Consider the following 18,451-nt stretch of genomic DNA (forward strand, 5'->3'; position numbering starts at 1 on the left):
TCCAGGGAGTTCCCCTAATGGACATTTGCAGAGCCGCTACGTGGGCTACGCCTAATACATTCATAAGGCACTATGCCCTAGACATCCGAAAGAACACTTGTACCAACATGGGACGTCGCATCTTATCCTCGGCTTCGCAGTAATGACCTGCCAGCACCCTCCTCTAGGTAGAATACTGCTCGCTAATCTCCCATGGGTGTGAAGCACAGTCAGAGACCACATCAAAGATACAGGTTGCTTACCTGTAACTGGTGATCTTCGAGTGGTCATCTGTGCATTCACACCACCCGCCCTCCTTCCCCGCTGCTGTCAGCTTCTACACTTTCCATAGGGGTTGATTTGCGGCGGTTCGAAGGAACTGGCGGGATGTCCGCGCCCACCCCTCTGGGCATGCGTGGTGGGGTTCCTGCACATGCTCGAGGTCTGGGCGCGAAAATCCGTTAAGAGCTTGCTACAATGCCAATTGATCCAGCGCATGCACACTGTATCCCCTGTGAGTCTTGTGGGCCCCCACTTGTACTTACTCTATTCATCATTATTTGAGTTAAAACAAACTAATGAAGCATTAACACATACAAATTAACAATCCCAAATGAAATTTTTTATTGTTAAAAGAATAAAAAATGTCTTTAAAATGCACCTTTTCTCTGATATAAAGAAGCATACATGGCACACAGGACATATGCCTTTAAGTTATACATCTGACATCACTCTAGCTATTCACACTTATTAATTCATGCTTCAAATATGAACATGGAAGAACAACTACTTCAATAATCTAAGCAAACAATTCACTGAGGAGAGAACTGGGATTTCCCCCCAATAAATACTTAAACATTAGTACACTTTATTACAATTCCAGCAATCTAATACTTCATGCAAAACTTAAACAGATTACCATTTGATGATATAACTACTTTATAAAAGAGCTCACTAAGTATTTTGCAAGTATAAAACTAGGAATTGTACAGTTGAACTAGATGGACATTGCAAAGCATCTGCTTTTCTAGCTTCATATTTTAAATTTGCAAAGACAGTTTATCTTCTTTGTTTAAAAACTGACACTGCTACACAAGCTTATTAATGTAGTGATGCTTGAAGTCTGTTACTATTTCTGCTTCCTAAATATAATGGTCACAATCTAATACGTGGTCAAGCATGCTAGAGTTCCTTAAATCAATGGCTTAAGCATGCTTAAAATTGCCTTAGATTGTGCCCGGTGAATTTAGGACGATTGCTAACGTAGCACTATGCAGTAACAGCAGCTTCTTTCCACTTTGTTATATAAGCTCAACTACATCACAAAGTACAATGCAACATGTTTGGGGACTTCTCAACCTGTAAAACAAAAATCACTGATTTGGTTCATTAAGTGGCTCAGGAAGTGATTCATTCAATGGTTCAGTGCCATCCACGGGTGCCTTACTGGCCTCTTCACTGGGATGGCTCTGACTCGGTGGCTCGGTGGCATCCAGCTGTTTCTTACTGGCCTCTTCATTATGACGGCTTTGACAATGGGTTAAATGTTTCTTAAAGCCTCTGGGGAAATTTGACTCAAAATTGCAGCGTGGGCATTTAAGCAGACTCTGGCCATGAGCAGCAACATGATTTTTCAGGTGAGATTCCAAGAGAAAAGCCTTCCCACAAATGTCACACTTGAATGGGCTTTGGACATTATGCTTATTGACCAAATGATGCAACACGGCACCTTTTTTCATAGCTCTGCAGCAACAAATTTTACAATAGTATTTGCCTTTGCCGCGTTTCATGTACTTTGCTATTTCTTCTTCTGAGATAAACGCTTCTTTCTCTTCCGTAAACTGCAGCACACACTGAGGCTGTGTTGTGGGAGTTGCATCAGTCTTCGTCTCTTTACTGGGATCAGATGATTCTGCGTCAAGCTGTTCCTGATCACTGAGGGAATCCTGCTCTTTCACCTCTGATGTATCCATCTCAGTGTTTCCACTGTCGCTGCTATTCAGCTCTGCATTAGACGCTTCCTGGTTTTCTTTCTTGGCTTTCTTCTTTGGACAAGTATACAAATCATCTTCTGCGGGTTCCTTGTTTTGCACAGGCTGTTCTTTCGGAGCCAACAGACCACTGACAGGATGCTCATCTTCTGGATTTTCAGTTAACAAATCTTTATTACTAGATTCAGTACAGGCTGGTACCTCTGAAATGTCAGGAGCTGAAGGCTGGCTAAACTCAGAGGCAGTTGTTTTGCTGACTTCAGAGGAAACAAGAGGCATGGGTTTGGGGACTTCAGAACTGAGGACTTGCTTCTGATCAGAAGACACAGAAGAGGAAGGTTTCTGGAGTTCAGGAGAAAGAGGACATCTTGGAGGCTCTGTGAAGAAAGTCTGTCTTTGTTTCTCAGGGGAACCAGGAGGTGGCTTCTGGGGTTCAGCAAAGGCAGCGAGTTTCTGGATTTCGGAAGCTATAGGAAGTTTCAGCACTTCCGGAGAAACAGCAGGTGGTTTCTGAGGTTCTAATAAAGGAACATGCTCCTGTATTTCAGGAGAAACAGCAATATGTTTCTGGGGTTCTGTGAAGAAGGGATGTTTCTGGGCTTCAGGAGAAACAGGAGGAGGTCTATGAGATTCAGAAAAGAGGGCATGTTTTTGCACTTCAGGAAAAGACATATGAGTTTCATGGAAGAAGGGTCGCTTTTGCATCTCAGCAGCAACAGGAGGAACAGGTTTTTTAGGCTCAGGAAACAGGGCCCGTTTTCGGGGTTCAGAAAAAAACCCACGCTTCTGAAGGTCTGGGGACACAAAAGTACCAGGTTTCTGAGTCTCTGGAAAGAAAGTAGATTTTCGAGGCTCAGAAGAAAACTTCCATGGATCAGGAGACACAGGAGTTGGTTTACGTTGCTCAGGAAAGAAGGAAGGCTTCCAAAGATCAGGTGACATAGGAGGACCAGGCTTTCTGAGTTCAGCTGGCATGGGAGGGGGGGGAGGAGGCGGTGGTGGTGATGGCCTCCAGGTGTCAGGAGACAAAACTGGTTTCCAACCTTCAGGATAAACTGATGAAATGGGTTTCCAAGGTTCTGAGGAAGCAAGACTAGATTTCTGGGTATCAGGTAAGGAGCTAGATTTCCAAGGCTCTGTTACAAACTTCTGAGGCTCTGTGGACATCATAGTGGCTGGCCTTCGGGAATCTGAGGCAGGCCTTCTGGATTCAAGTGACAAAGATGAGGAAGGTTTTGAAGACCAGGGGGACATATTAATAGAAGACTTCTGTTGCTCATGAGAGGTACTAGTGGCAGGCCTCCAGGGATCTGGAATATTAGGAGTCCTCCAGGGATCTGCAGACATTGCTGTTTCTGCTTTCCATGGCTCAGGGGAAAGTGCTGAAGTGGGTCTCCGCATCTGAGGAATATGCCTGCGAGATTCTGAGGGCAGAGCAGTGGAAAACTTCTTTGGTTCAGGGGACACAGCCGGAGAATGCCTGCGGGGCTCGGGAGATGCAGCCGGAGAAAATTTCTGTGATTCAGATACAGCCACAGGTGGAGGGGAAGGCAGTGCAGACTTCTGAAGTTCTGGGGATATGGGTGGAAGTAGTTTCTGTGGTTCCAGGGATACTTGAATTGTAGGCTTCTCTGGTTCCGGGGCAAAGATCTGTACTTCTGCCTGTATAGCAGGGAAGGGTTTCTGTGCCTCAGTGTATATAGCTGGAGCAGATTTCTGTGGCTCCAGGAACATAGTGGAGACAGGTTTTGGTGGCTCTGAAGGCTCAATTAGGGCAGGTTTCTGTAGTTCTGCAGACAAAGAAGGGATCTGTTTCAGTGGCTCTGATGACAGTACTGGAACAGGTTTTGGAGGCTCTAGGGCTAGAACAGAGACAGGTTTCAGTGGCTCTGGGCACACAACTGGAACAACTTTCTGTTGCTCCACAGATGCAATTGGAATGGGCTTTTGCATTTTGGGAGATAAACTGTTATCAGACTTGATAGGTTCAGCAAGAACAGGCTTCTGTAGTTCTGGAGATGTGGAGGGTTTTTGTGTCTCTGGAGACACAGAAGGCTTTGGAGGCTCCACAGAGATAGGTTTTTTCAGAGATTCTGTGTCTAACAACTCTTTCCGTTCTTCATTCCGTTTGTCTGGCTTGGCATGTTTTTCTGTAATGTGATGATAAACATTACAATACATCTTGCTGGTAAAAAAGCATTTGTGGCAATGGAATAATTTGGCGCTTTTCTGATAAAAAATAAGTTTCCCCAATCCAGCAGTATCCATTTCATCACAAAACTCAGGGTGGATAGTACCCATGTGTATCTGTACATTTGCATAGTCAGAACCTCTGAAATTGCAGTGATCACATTCTAAGCTCTCTGCTGGTTTACACAGGATCTTCAACATGTCCATCTTTCTCTCAGCTTGCATCACACTGCACATGATTCAAACGGTAAGCTTCAGTATTCCTGAAATAAATGTTAAAATAATTTCAGCTCATGAAATATAGAAATATTTATTCTTCTTGATGTAAAATTTGATTAAGCAATTAAGTTACACAAACACACACACACACGATCAAATGTAGAACTAAAAGGAGCTCTTTCATCTTGGGGAAAATGTTAATATTTCCAAGTCTATGACTGTTTGCACAAAGCTTTCTGAATAAAAATCGCTTCATTGTTTACAGTGCTATCAAGCAGACTCTGTTGACAGCACTTTAAGCTGTTTACCCACTCCAGATGGATCTTTTTGTTGCAGAAGGACTTACAAAATAAACGATCTGTAGAGAAAGTGCAGCTAGTTCATGGTAATGTTTTTATAAGGTGCTATAAATAGCCTGATGTACATCCCACTGACACCAATGGTAAGAAATTGAATTAGACTTAAATGAGCTCTTTCTGGGACCTCTATCATTTGTTCTTTATTCTGATAACTAAACAGGTTGAATGTTTTCATTACTGAAAACAGAAGAGTAAACACACAGTAAATAATTTTATTTATTTTATTAGGTTTATATCCTGCCCTATCCCAAAAATGGGCTCAGGGTGGCTCACAACATTTAAAATCTTGCCGAAGTAAATAATAATACTATATAATAAAACCAAGTTAAAACAAACAATAAAACAAGATGGCAGCAAAAACAAGACAAAAAATCCAGGGCAGTCCCTAATGCCTCCTGTAGGTTGATTAGTTCGATGATGTATTTCTGTGGGCAGGGGAGGCCAACATGGATTGGACATCTACCACCACAACTAAAGGCGTGGCGAAACAGCTCCATTTTACAGGCCCTATGGAACTGTAACAATATATCCCTTATTTTCAGGAGCTGGTCACATATCTTCCCTGTACTGAAAGAGCTCCCTGCCAAAAACTGACTAGCCAATTTGCTTACAGGTACAATTCTTGTCTTCAAAGCCCTAAATAGGTTAGTATCAGGATACCTAGTCTGTACTGTCCCATGCTCAGCATTGACAGGCTGAGCCTGGCAACCGGTGGGAGAGTTTTTTTTTGGGGGGGGAGACATCAGGGATGTAGGGTAAGTCTAGGAATTGCCAGAAATTCTACCATAATGATTCCTAGAGTTTAGATATATATTTTTAGACCCATCCTCAAAAAAAATCCCAAGAAGATCAGAGGAAAGGTATACCTCCTTTCTTCTTGCATTCCTTGAATCTGAAACTTGGACAGAATTACCAGGCTCTGTGCAGCTGTCAAAGAGTCTACCGAGGACCAGTGTTGATCCAGTGACAGGAAATTGTTTTGTATATATTGTAATGGAAGATTGTATATATATATTTATATAGTCTGTGTATGTTTTATTCCACTAGTCCATAACCACAATAAATTATTGATTCCTAGAGCCACTGTATCTCACTTCTGGGTTTTCCCAAGAAACAGTGTAGCAAAGTCACTGTTTTTCTTCTGCCACCACTGCAGCCAGAGACTTCCCATCATACTGGGATGCCTGGCTACCCTAACCATGCCCAGCATTAAAGTCTTCTCAAGCTCTGATCCACACGTCGCCCTCCCACCACTTTCAGAGAGAGGGTTCTTCTTTGGGGGTGATACTTTGCCTGTATCTTTGCCTGAAAATGTCCCCCTAGAAGTTCATCTGATGCCTAATTTATTGTTTTTTATGCTCCTAGTAATTGTATTTGTCTTTTTGACTGAATTTATTCCTGGCCATCTTCCTCTCTGATTTTCTGTGTTGTTTGATCTCCTATTGCTTGTATGGCTTTTATGCTGATCACAGTTCTTACTGGTGTTTTTCTATTATTGTACTGATTTTGTCACTATTTTGGTTGTTTTAACCTCTGTTCCTTTAGTTAACCAAATAATAACAAATCAGCTTAACAAAATATGTTGTGCTTTCTTTTAAAATGTTCTAAGGTGCTTCGTGAAGTTCTCTGGAGACAACTAATAAATAACAAATATATACAAATAAAATATTGCTGGTTCCATCTATGCGTTTGTGTTCCGCCAAATTATATATCAAATACAGCTACAATGAAGATGTTATTACCTCTGCTGTCACTTGTAAGGCTGACAGACTGATGATGCCACAATGTTTGCAAGATGCTTAAATAGCTAAATTGTATAAACTAAATTACTTGGCTTAGAGTCTTGGGGAATCCCTCAAATAAAGAACTTGCCTTGTGACACAGGGGAAAATGCAACGTGTACCCTTTTGGATTGGATCTTTTTGCATTTGGTAGATTTGTGCATTTTAAAATTTGTGTTTTGAAATGCTTGAAGTGGCTAGCAATGTTTTAAAACGCACACGTCTACCTGATGCAATAAGATCCTAGGTTAGCTATCTATCCTGCATGCTCTAAAGATGACTTGTCAGAGAGTAAGATGGCTGAATAGATTCCTGTGCCTTACAGACCACAATTTTAGGCGTACAAGAGTGGTTAAGTGCACGGACTCTAATCTGGGAGAACCAGGTTTGATTCCCCACTCCTCCACTTGCAGCTGCTGGATGACCTTGGGCAAGTCATAGTTCTGTCAGAGCTGTTCTTGAAAGAGTTCTCGAAAGAGCTCTCTCAGCTTTGCCTACCTCACAGGATGTCTGTTGTGGGGAGGCTGCTCTGAGACTCCTTCAGGTAGTGAAGGGCGGGGTATAAATCCAATCTCTTCTTCTTCTTCTTGTGCAGACCACATGTCCATCCACCACCAGCTGGGCCCAACAATATGATCTCAAAGCCAGGGATCCTGTATTTTCCCCAAATCTGTGTTAGGATCCTGCCCTGCCAACTTAATATTTCAAGTGGTTTTTGTAAAAATGGAAGCATTCTAATAAATTTATATCACATCAGTAAAGTGTTTACATCCATAAACAAGCACAGCAACCACAGCTGTATTTACTTTCTTTTTATATAGAATAATAACATAACTTAGAGATATTAGCCTAATTAGATCTCCTGTATGTTTACCAATACTTGTAATTATTGCAGCAGACTAAAAACATGTTTAAGTAAATAGGAAATTGTGATGAAACAAGGAAGATGTAATATTTAAACATAAGTTTCCGTTATGACCAAGTGGGATAAAATCTTCCCTCATTCAAGAATGCAATTAGTACTAACAGAATCAAGATCAACTTGATCTTAACAGCATGATTTTAATAATGTGATAAAATGATAGCCTGGAGCTTGCTATTGTTATTAATTGTATCTAAGTCACATCCTTTCAGCTGTTACCTCCCTCCCCAGGGAGATTTGTCTATCTCCCTCAAACATTGTCTTCCACCATAAAATGTACATTTTTCTGTTGCCTCTGCCATTCCCTTACTGACCCCCCCTTCTTGTTTCTTTTTTAATTATTTGTTTATTATTATTTATGAAGTGTTTTAATAGCGGATTTTGAATGACTTTTTAATTGTTTGCCACCCTGAGGGCTCCGAAAGGGTGAAAGGGCAGCATACAAATGGTTTAATCAATCAATCTCTAAAGACTTCATGTTTCATAAAAAAAAACAAGTTGCACATGAACATTATTTCCAATGGGTTGTTGGGGCTAATTACAGAATTGAAAGACTAACATCAGTATCAGCTAAGATTTTCATTATACATGAACCTTTATTGTCCAAAGACTATGGTTATTTACTGGATTAATTAGTATTAGTTTCTGGAAAAGACTCATGGTTGAACAGTCTGATTAGAAAAATACAGTATGCATTAAACCATTTAATCACTGCTGATCTAAAGATGTGAGGGCCTTGGGGGAAAAACAGTACAATGGGGAGGGATCTGTTGTTGTTTTTTTAGGGCTTTTTCACTTTTTCTAACGCATTAAACCATTTAATCTCTGCTGATCTAAGGATGTGAGGGCCTTGGGGGGGAAACAGTACAATGGGGAGGAATCTGGGGGGTTTTTTTAGGGCTTTTTCACTTTTTCTAATGGCAAAACTGGGATTTGGGGGGACCACTAAAAAAACACACCCTCCTATGAAATATATTATCTTTTTGAGTGAAAAAACATCTTACAAAGCATTTCACTGACTCCAAATGTACAGTGAAAAAGTTTTAAGATTTTCTCAGTTTTCTCAGAGAAAGAATTGGGAAATTATAGGGAGCACCGGGAAAAACAAAACTCTTACACTGTATATACATCTACAATATTTTCAAGACATATACTGTAGACATATGTTGATTGAGTCCAATGACACCTTTAAGACCAACAAAGTTTTATTTAAGGTGTAAGCGTTCATGTGCAAACACACTTCCTCAGACAACCTGAAACAAAATTTCTTCAAGCCTTACATACACAAAGATGGATGTGTGTGTGGAAGCATCAGGAAGGACCAGTCAGAGTTAAGATGTATAAGCGAAACTGAGATTGGATCAAGGCGCAAGATCAATGAATGGCAGCAATTGTTTCAATTTGTCTGAGAATGTGTGCTTGAAAGCTCATAACTTGAATAAAACTTTGTCGGTCTTAAAGGTGCCACTGGACTCAAACTTCCTTCTCCTGCTTCAGACCAACACAGCTACCCACCTGAATCTATCTGTAGACATATACTGTTTACCTGTCAATAATTTTGGCAACAATCAATACACTATAAAGTTTTTAATGAGAATACATTATTAATGAGTTCTGTGTTTTCACAGTTAAGTTTAGCTTAATATCCAAACATGCTGGCAGTCCTACCTGTTGCGACTCTATGAGAAAGTTTCTGCGCAACTAATACTCTTTCTTCAACTTACTAGAGAATTTGTTTTCTAACTTCAGCTTTTACTTTTCCCTGCCTCTCAGATGGCAAAAAAAGATTCCTGTGCTACGGTAGTACAGGGTGTAGCAGTTTGCAAGTCTTTCTCAAGAGCCGGATACACTGGCGATTCTTCTTATACAGTTCTTATACCCAATTCCATATATTTGCCAAACAGTTTTGAAATGGGGCTGAGAGTCAGAACACAAGTCAGTAAGAGAATTTCCCCCCTGAGCTCGTCCTCACAGGCCTCTGCTTGTTCAAATATAAATTCACTGAAGAAATTTTGTTTCAGATGCGTGCCCTTAACGAAGCCGAGAGGCGAGCCAGCCCAGCCGCCCGCAGACTGGAAACGGTGCGCGCGTGCGCGCCCCCCCGCGACACTGGAAAGGAACGCGCAGCGCCTACTAATCGCGCGCACGTAAACATGCTCGGCGAACCGGAGGGGCGGGAACTGAACAGCCTTGCGGAGGCGCGGAAAAACTAGGGAGGGGGAAGAAAGGCAGCGAGAGCCCCCCCCCGCCTCTCCGAGACCGATCCTTCCTCCACACTCCCCGTTCTTTTTAACGTCAAATTCACAGACTGTACCGTTTGAGGCACGAAACGGCGGGCAAAACGGCAAATACGTACCCGAGAGAAAACGTTACGAAGACAGACGCTCCCGCTGGGGCGCTTCGCTTACAACGGCGGCAGTTTCCGAAACGCGGAATCGAACGGGGGGCAGAGAGGAGACTGGCGGACGGGACAAAGAGGGGCGCGCGCGGCTGGAGACCCGCTTTTCTATTGGCTCGCGGCCTCCGAGGGGGCCACCTGACCGTTCCTCGGTGTTTGCCCCGCCCCCCAGTTGTAGAACTTGGCGCAGGCGCAAGGGGGCGGGAAGGAATGTCGTTGGAAGACGTAATGGGAAGGGATGAGGCGGTTGGGAAATGCTCGTGCCGTTAGGGGGCGCGACGTCCGTCCCTGCTAGAGAGGAGGTCGAGGGGCCTGGTGGCTGTGAGGGGATTTGTAGCATGGGGTTCCCCCCCCCCCTTGAAAGGATTACTTACACCAGCTCACTCTGAACTATGATGTAGTCCTTCATTTATTTGAAATATTTAGTTATATCCTGCACTGCTCCTGGTTAAGGGACTCAAAGCAGCTTGCGACCGTTAAACCCAGCTAAAATCATAGTCCACAAAATCACAGTACAAATAAAAAGAAGAACGGTTGAGTAAAGGTAAATGGTGTTCATAAATCGTTAATGGTTCTCCAAAGATTTCTAAATACTAGCCCTGGTATTTGGGAGACCTCCAGGGAATACCAGAGTTGCTATGCAGAGGCAAGGAATGGCAAATCATCTCTGAACCTCTGCTGCCTTGAAAACCCTGCAGGGTCGCCATAACTCATCTGTATTAAAATTAGATGTTGTGTTCTTTTAGAAGTCAAACTGGTTTAGTTAGGTTTTAAAATAATGAGGGGTTGAATTTCATTTTTAGAATGAATTTGTATGAATTTATGGAGTACATTTTATGTAAAATCTTTGATTTTGTAATTGCACAATAAAAAGAACACATTTATTAACCATACTAATTGACTTCCAAGTGGAGTTTCTGAAATTCTTGCAAGGTTATGGTTGATTGTAAACTTGGACTTGCATGATTGTCCATTCCTCTATAGCTGACCTGGAACACTGTACGCATAGAAAAGTAGGGGAAGAATTCTAGCCTGGCTTTTTCTTGACCTGGTTTTGAATGCATACCTAGGATTGTTTTGTGAGGGTGCATTCCATCATGCACACTGGTGCCCCCACCTGTAGTTTGAAGTGGTAAAGACAAAGCTTTACCAACAATGTGAGATCTCAGGAGAGTGCACCAGTATTTTTCAAAGTTCTAATCCCAGACATAATCACATTGACTTACCTGCTGAAACATCTGTGAGCTTTTGCCACAGCACCCCAATGTTTTGCTGTGGATTCTGTGCAATGACCTTGGACACACACTTACTTGATGTAGGTCCTCCTCACCAGTGTTCCCACTAAACTGAGTTAGTGTGAGCTAGCTCAGTTTTTTAGCCTCCAGCTCACACATTTTTTTATTTCAAACTTTTATTTTTGGATATAACAACATATTCAACATTACATTTCAAATAACATATATCCATATCTCTTATCTCCCCTCCCTGTGGCTTCCCGCAATGCTCCTCCCTCAATTCCCTCTTTTCTTTCTATTATCTTTTCACATTTTCATTCTTTGTCTCCTTTTGTCTTTGGTTTAGAATATACACAACTGTCCTACAGCTATACATTGGAAGGGAAGATAGGTGATGTCAAGCAAAGTCTTTCAGGAAGTTTATCCACAATACAGATCTTATTGGTGCTGTTTTTGACCTTTAAGAAGCCCTAAATGGTTTTGATCTAAGGTGCTTGTAGAAACTCCCATCTGTTTCAGATCTGTCAGCACTTACATCTATTCTATATATCTAATAGCCAAGTCGCCTCCTGGTGTGCGGATACTTATTTCCGCACATCGGGGGGCACCTGGGGGGGGAGGGGAATTTTGTGCACACTTGGGACGGTCCCCAGGTGTGCACAGAAATCTTAAAACCTAAAAAAAAATCGGGGGGATACTTAAATCCCCCCAAGAGTCACAGAGCATCCCCTGCCCATGCGCAGGGAACACTCTGCGAACTGCCTCAGTTCAGGGGGGGAGGGGAGCGAGCGACCGGTCGCTTTGAGGAGGAGGCGGCGGCAGTGGGGAGGCCTGGCGAGGCCCGGCGGCTGCAAGCCGCGGGCCTCGCTTTGAGGCGGGGGGGAGAGACCAGCGAGGCCTGGAGGCCGCAAGCCGCGGGGGGGGGGGGGGGGGACGGGGGGGAAGGGGGGGAGGGGGGGAGCGTTCGCTCGCCAATCACTCGCTCACAGCTTTCATGCCGGTAGCTCACAAAGTAGAATTTTTGCTCACAAGACTCCACGGCTTAAAGGGAACATTGTCACCAATGCTCCCTCTAAGCAGTTGAGTCTTGTGACCAAAAATGCTACTTTGTGAGCTACTAGCATTGAAGTTGTGAGCTAGCGATTTGGCTGCTGCATAAATTAGTTTGCTCTGGAGCCATCCTTCCTGAGCTAAGACAAAAATGTGTGAGCCGGAGGCTAAAAAACTGTGAGGGAAGGGAAGATGGGTGATGGCAAGCAAAGTCTTTTTCAGGAAGTTTATCCATAATACAGATCTTATTGGTGCTGGTTTTGACCTTTAAGAAGCCCTAAATTGTTTTGATCTAAGGTGCTTGTAGAAACTCCCATCTGTTTCAGATCTGTCAGCATTTACATCTTGCATAAAAGCAAGGTTGTCCTTGTCTAAGAGCATCAGCAGTCACCATTGTGCTATAAAGCTCATCGCCATGTGATATTTGTCCCTCTCAGGTGGGTCATTCTGGGTGCAGGTTAACATTTCTGCAAGCCCTCAGTGTTGGGTTGTGAAATCTGGATGGCAATATACTGCTCATCCTTTTACTACTGTTCTTGATTTTATGATGATTGCAGGCTTAAGATTTTAATATTTTTACTATTTGTTGTGCATGGCTATGAAAGGTGAGCTAGAGAGGGATATACATCAAACATACAAATATGTCTTTTAATTGAAGAACCCACACATGTTGAGAAAGCCCAGTGTTTACATGATTTAACCAGTTCGAGGTCAATGGGCAGTACACCTGGTATTTGGACTCGGAGGCCAGGTCTACTGCAGTGGATTCTAAAGTTTAAACTATGTTGCCACGGGGCAGCTGCTGAGTGCGCTCTCTCTCTCTCCCCCTCCCGTACTCCTTCAGGGGGAGGAGTGTCAGCTGGTCCTTAGTGCATTGCCGCTTTAATCTTAAAGGGCCATTATTTTTAATGGGCAAGAGATCTGAAGTCCAGAGGCCACTGAACTGGTGACCCTTTAAAGAGCTGATGCACAGCCTGCAGATCAGCGGAAAGGCCTCCTGACCCAATTCCAAATATTTCTGGTATTTATCCGAACTTAAATAGCAGAATCAGGAAATATCAGGAGTGCCTTCTGCAATTATCAGATATTGCCAATCTGATCCTCTGTTGGAAATATTAAGCATTTTATCGGCTTGGCAACATCTGATTGCATACGCCTAGTTCCATACTAGAAAAATAATTTTCTATATCATCATATATCAAGTTATGAAGTGCTTGGCATTCCAACTGTGGACCTTAATCTAAGCAAACAGAAGTCAGCGCCTATCAAAAATAACTTCAGTGCTTCAAAAGTGAAAAGGTTTGTTGGGCTCTCAGGTTTGCTATGGTTGCAACAGTATTGCATAGCTTGCCTAAATGCTAGTACCATCTAGGAACCCTGATTGGACATAGCATCCCAGGCATGCATGTCTAGCAAAACACATATTGTGTTCAAACGTTATATGTTTGCCATTACAGTTATGGAAAATTTGATTGTTGCATAGTTTGAAGAAACAGTAATACAGCTACTTTTTAAAAACAAAAGGAAAAAAATTAACTATGCTACTGAGCAAAAGAGTAAATTTCATGTGCATGAAAATGTAATGTAATTTCAGTCTCTTACTCTATCTCACTTGTTCTTCTGGTTTCCTGTGAGTATTATTTATAAGGATTTTGACTGAGACCTGTGGTGGAAATTGTAGGTGGGCAATGATACCATGGGACATTATAAAAAATTGTTATAGGCCCCGGTCACATGAGTGAGATAATCCAGGGGGGAAATGAGGCTTTTTGCTTCGGAGCAAAATGAAGTGCGGTATCACGATCAGACATTTCCCCCAATGCTCCGCACACATGCCCCCAGCCATGATCACATGTCGACAGCGAAGTGTGGCAAGGGGGGGGGGGAGAAGCGGCATGGCGCGATCACACATATGGCGATCGCAAGCTGCCGCTTCCCGACCTCATGGGCTTTTTTTTCTTCCAGCCAGAGGTCCCGCCTGTGCATGACCATGGACGTGAATCCATAGAACAGTGGGCATGCACAGCTCCATGGTTGGGTGCATACCATGGAGGCTTAAACAAAACATCTGGTGTGAGATGAGATGCAGACGGGTGCCAGATGCTACGGGATACCAGTGCTTCCGCGATCCAACACCCGCCCGCGCCGTGCGTTTTCCGGAAAATACTACACTTTCCCTAATACGGGTGCAGGACACTTGCCAGATGTTCATGTGTGATCGCGCCCGTAAAATCTGCACGGCAGCCATCCCTATCGCTCGGCTAATTCTCTGTGTGATTTAAGCAGTACGGACTCCATTTTATACAGTAAACATTTGCTCTTCTAGCAAATGTTCTCTTTAATGTCTCATATGCTGCCGCTTTCTGTACCACATTTCTTCCTGCTTGGCATTTATAGAACAGATAAGTTGTTACATTGCTATATGTTAAATGTGTGTACAGAACCAACAGAACATGAAATGGGCTTTGTGTTTGCCTGTTAACAAGAATAATTTTGACTACATTTGTGTAATATAAAGGTCTCTTGTCACTCCTAATTGGCAATTCTACTGATGAGTGCTGAGAAAATAATTACTTTTTAAATATTTGGCCATTTCCCAGGCTAATTTTCAGATTTTAATTTACACAGTTAAATATGATGCATATATAAATATAACAGAGTATCTTTTATGTTATTTCTTTTAACTACAGTCTTTGTTCAAAGTGATGCTTGCTGTCACCTAGTGGCTGTTCACTAAAAAGCAGCAGTAAAATTACTATTGAAGAGTGAAACATAGTTTTTTGTATTGGAGAAAATATTAACATAAATTTTCTATCTCTAGGTATGCATACATAATATATATTATATAATACATATAACATATAATGTAATACATAATAATATGTCATTGGCATAAGAATTATTTTCTTTAATTAATCAATATCTTCTAGCAACTCTGGAAAGAAAACCAGAAGGCATATGTACTGGTGTTATTCTTTTTTTCATTTAGTGCTATATCAATTATTTGGGTTATTGGATAGTATATTTCCTATAGTATATAGTATAGTATACTATATATACTATGTAGTATATGGTATATATAGTATAGCAGGGGCATAATGTAACCAAAGTGGAGCTATTTTAATAGTTCCATGGAGATAGATTTAAATATATGATTAATTTTCTCAGTGAAACCAATGGGACACACAGTTCAAGTCTAAGCATGTATACTCAGAAATATGTTCCATTGAGTTCAGTAGGAATTACTTTGAAGTAATTGTGTGTACGAGAACAATCTTAAATATGCTTCGCTTTCTCTAAACTCTAGGTCTCCAACCTTGCTGAATTTTGAGAGATGACAGAATGGCTGACGTGGGGGAGTCCTAATCCCACCACATACATTTTTAAAAACTGAAATTTCAGTTAAATGAAATGGCGTGTGTGTATGCATAATACTAATTGCCTGAGATTGCTAATATGTATTCAGTTGAAATAAATAATGATACATGGCCTTGGTTACCATCTACAAGTCTTAGTGGGAGCAAGAATTTGGGTACGGGTTGGTGTATACATGTATTCTGGATATTACAGTTGTTAGAAGGGTAAAGTATGTTTCTCTGTCTAGACTGGGGAGGTATAAAGCTTCAATTTTCCTGCTATATTTCTGTTGTTGCTCTCATATTTGGTTCTCTTAATGAAGACCTGCCATCTCCCTTTCTGCTGCTGTTGAAACTATAGTTATTGTGAGATGTTGTTTCAAGCAAACATATGTCCTATTGAAGAGAGCCAAGCTATGAGTTCGCATAGCCATCAACTTTAAGCTGCAGCTACTGTCCAGACAGTGCTGGAAGAGGATAGAGCTTGACTGTCCCTGGGGACTTGTGTGGTCTCTAATTGCTTCAAAGCTGACTGGTATGGGATGGGAGGTACACATAAGAGGGTAAGAGGGCAGAAAAAGGGAAAGAAGGAATGTGAATAGCTTTTCATGTTCTGGCAGGAACGATTTATATGCACAGGAAAATTTAGCTTGATGCTTGTTGTTAACTTGCTGACAGAAAAGGAATATAAGGAGTGGATCATCAAGTAGAAAATGCCACCAGGAATGGCTGCTGTGGGGGTCAGGGTCAATCACAAAATGTTGGGAGGTTCCAAGCCAGGTAGTCTTATATGATGGAGATTGTTCTTTCTGAATAGTTGTTCCCTGCAACAGAAAGGTGATGCTTTATTCTGAAGCAGCTTGTGATGGACAGGGTAGGTTCTACCACTCTCTAAGAGTGACCAATGAGAGCTGACAGAATGTTGGAGTGCGACTGTTGGAAAACTGCAGGTAAGAGGGAGTTGGGAGTTGGCAGCTAGGAAAAAGAGTATGTCTGGGTGAAACTGTGAAGAAGGAATGCTTAGAGCAGGTTGAAAATAGTTTGTAATCAAAAGATCTCAACTGTAGTTTGCTTTGTGTTTTGTTTATCCCTATTGATTGTGTGTCTCAGGGAAAGAAACACCCACCCACATTACTTGGTCTGTTTATTTATTAGATTTCTAGACCACCATCTCCTGCAGGCAGCTTTCAACAGGTTATTCCCGCTCCCCTAGGCCTAGGAACGAGCCCTTTAAAGAGTTATGGCCGCCAGCACTCATGGTACCAGTTGCGGGGATGCGCGAAAGGTTCCCCCGCCTCCCTGAACCCCGGGGTGACGCCCTTTGACTCCTAGGGTGAAATGGTGGCTCTCGTGCCTGATGTCCGAGCGGCTTTGGTTATTCCCGCTCCCCCAGGCCTGGGAAGAAGCCCTTTAAAGAGTTATGGCCGCCGGTACTCGCAGCGCTGGTAGCGGGGGGGAGTTCCCCCCCTCACTGAGCCCCGGGGTGGCACCCTTTGACTCCTAGGGTGAAATGGTGGCTCTCGTGCCTGATGTCCGAGCGGCTTTGGTTATTCCCGCTCCCCCAGGCCTGGGAAGAAGCCCTTTAAAGAGTTATGGCCGCCGGTACTCGCAGCGCTGGTAGCGGGGGGGAGTTCCCCCCCTCACTGAGCCCCGGGGTGGCACCCTTTGACTCCTAGGGTGAAATAGCGCCTCTTGTGCCTGATGTCTGAGCGGCCTTGGTTATTCTCGCTCCCCCAGGCCTGGGAAGAAGCCCTTTAAAGAGTTATGGCCGCCGGTACTCGCAGCGCTGGTAGCGGGGGGGAGTTCCCCCCCTCACTGAGCCCCGGGGTGGCACCCTTTGACTCCTAGGGTGAAATAGCGCCTCTTGTGCCTGATGTCTGAGCGGCCTTGCCCTTGACGCTCGGACATCAGGTGCGACATCAGGTGCGAGAGGTTATTCTCGCTCCCCCAGGCCTGGGAAGAAGCACTTTAAAGAGTTATGGCCACCGGCGCTTGTGGCGCCAGTCGCGGGCCCACCCCGAAAGGTTCCCTGGCTCCCTGAGCCGTGGGGTGGCTCCCTTTGACTCCTAGGGATAAATGGCGCCTCTTGCCGCTGGGACATCAGGCGCGAGTGGTTATTCTCGCTCCCCCAGGCCTGGGACATCAGGTGCGAGAGGTTATTCTCACTCCCCCAGGCCTGGGAAGGAGCCCTTTAAAGAGTTATGGCAGCCGGTGCTCGCGGGGCCGGTCATGGGGGGGGAAGGTTCCCCGCCTTCCTGAGCCCCGGGGTGGCGCCCTTTGACTCCTAGGGCGAAATGGTGCCTCTTGCCCGTTATTCTTGCTTCCCCAGGCCTGGGAAGGAGCCCTTTAAAGAGTTATGGCAGCCGGTGCTCGCGGGGCCGGTCATGGGGGGGGAAGGTTCCCCGCCTTCCTGAGCCCCGGGGTGGCGCCCTTTGACTCCTAGGGCGAAATGGGGCTGTACAGTGTGATGGGCACGCCATGTGAATGGCGAAGGGGCATCACACAGCTCTAGTGAGGTGATAGAAAGCCAAGGTTGGCTCTTTCTTTTGGGGAAGGAGGAAATGGATGCCATGGTACTCATGGGTGTCATATTAGTGAATCACAACCTTAGTGACTTGTATCATGCCTGCTTTGGTGGGAGCTACAGGAAACAGCTTGGCTTTGGGAGTGTAATTAGAAGAGGTGAGAGTTTTTGAAGCTAAGTTCATGGTGTGTGTGTGTGCGTGTGCTTAAAACTAATATTGTCCTTTGAGTCCTTGCTTGCTGCTCCCTGATCTATATATCTAATAGCCAAGTTGCCCCCGGAGTGCGGATCGCTAAATCAGCGCTCCGGGGGCACTTGGGGGGGAGGGGGAGGTTTGTGCACACGTGGGCCAGTCCCCATGTGTGCACAAAAATGCTAAAAGTAGAAAAAAATTTCGGGGGGATGTTTAAATCCCCCCGAAAGTGCAAGAGCGTTCCGTGCGCATGC

General features: G+C 43.7%; 1 protein-coding gene across 1 annotated transcript; it reads right to left on the bottom strand.

The window, feature by feature from the left end:
• Positions 1-1,186: 1,186 nt before the first annotated feature.
• Positions 1,187-9,897, bottom strand: CHAMP1 (chromosome alignment maintaining phosphoprotein 1). Its single transcript, XM_015420895.1, has 2 exons — positions 9,798-9,897; positions 1,187-4,423 (listed from the first exon to the last, which is right to left on the bottom strand). Exon 2 carries the CDS (start codon positions 4,395-4,397, stop codon positions 1,353-1,355), a length of 3,045 nt encoding a protein of 1,014 aa, XP_015276381.1. The 5' UTR covers positions 4,398-4,423; positions 9,798-9,897; the 3' UTR covers positions 1,187-1,352.
• Between the last annotated feature and the right edge of the window lie 8,554 nt (positions 9,898-18,451).

This window comes from Gekko japonicus, unplaced genomic scaffold (assembly GCF_001447785.1).
Source record: "Gekko japonicus isolate JY-2015 unplaced genomic scaffold, Gekko_japonicus_V1.1 scaffold2540, whole genome shotgun sequence".
Taxonomy (NCBI): domain Eukaryota; kingdom Metazoa; phylum Chordata; class Lepidosauria; order Squamata; family Gekkonidae; genus Gekko; species Gekko japonicus.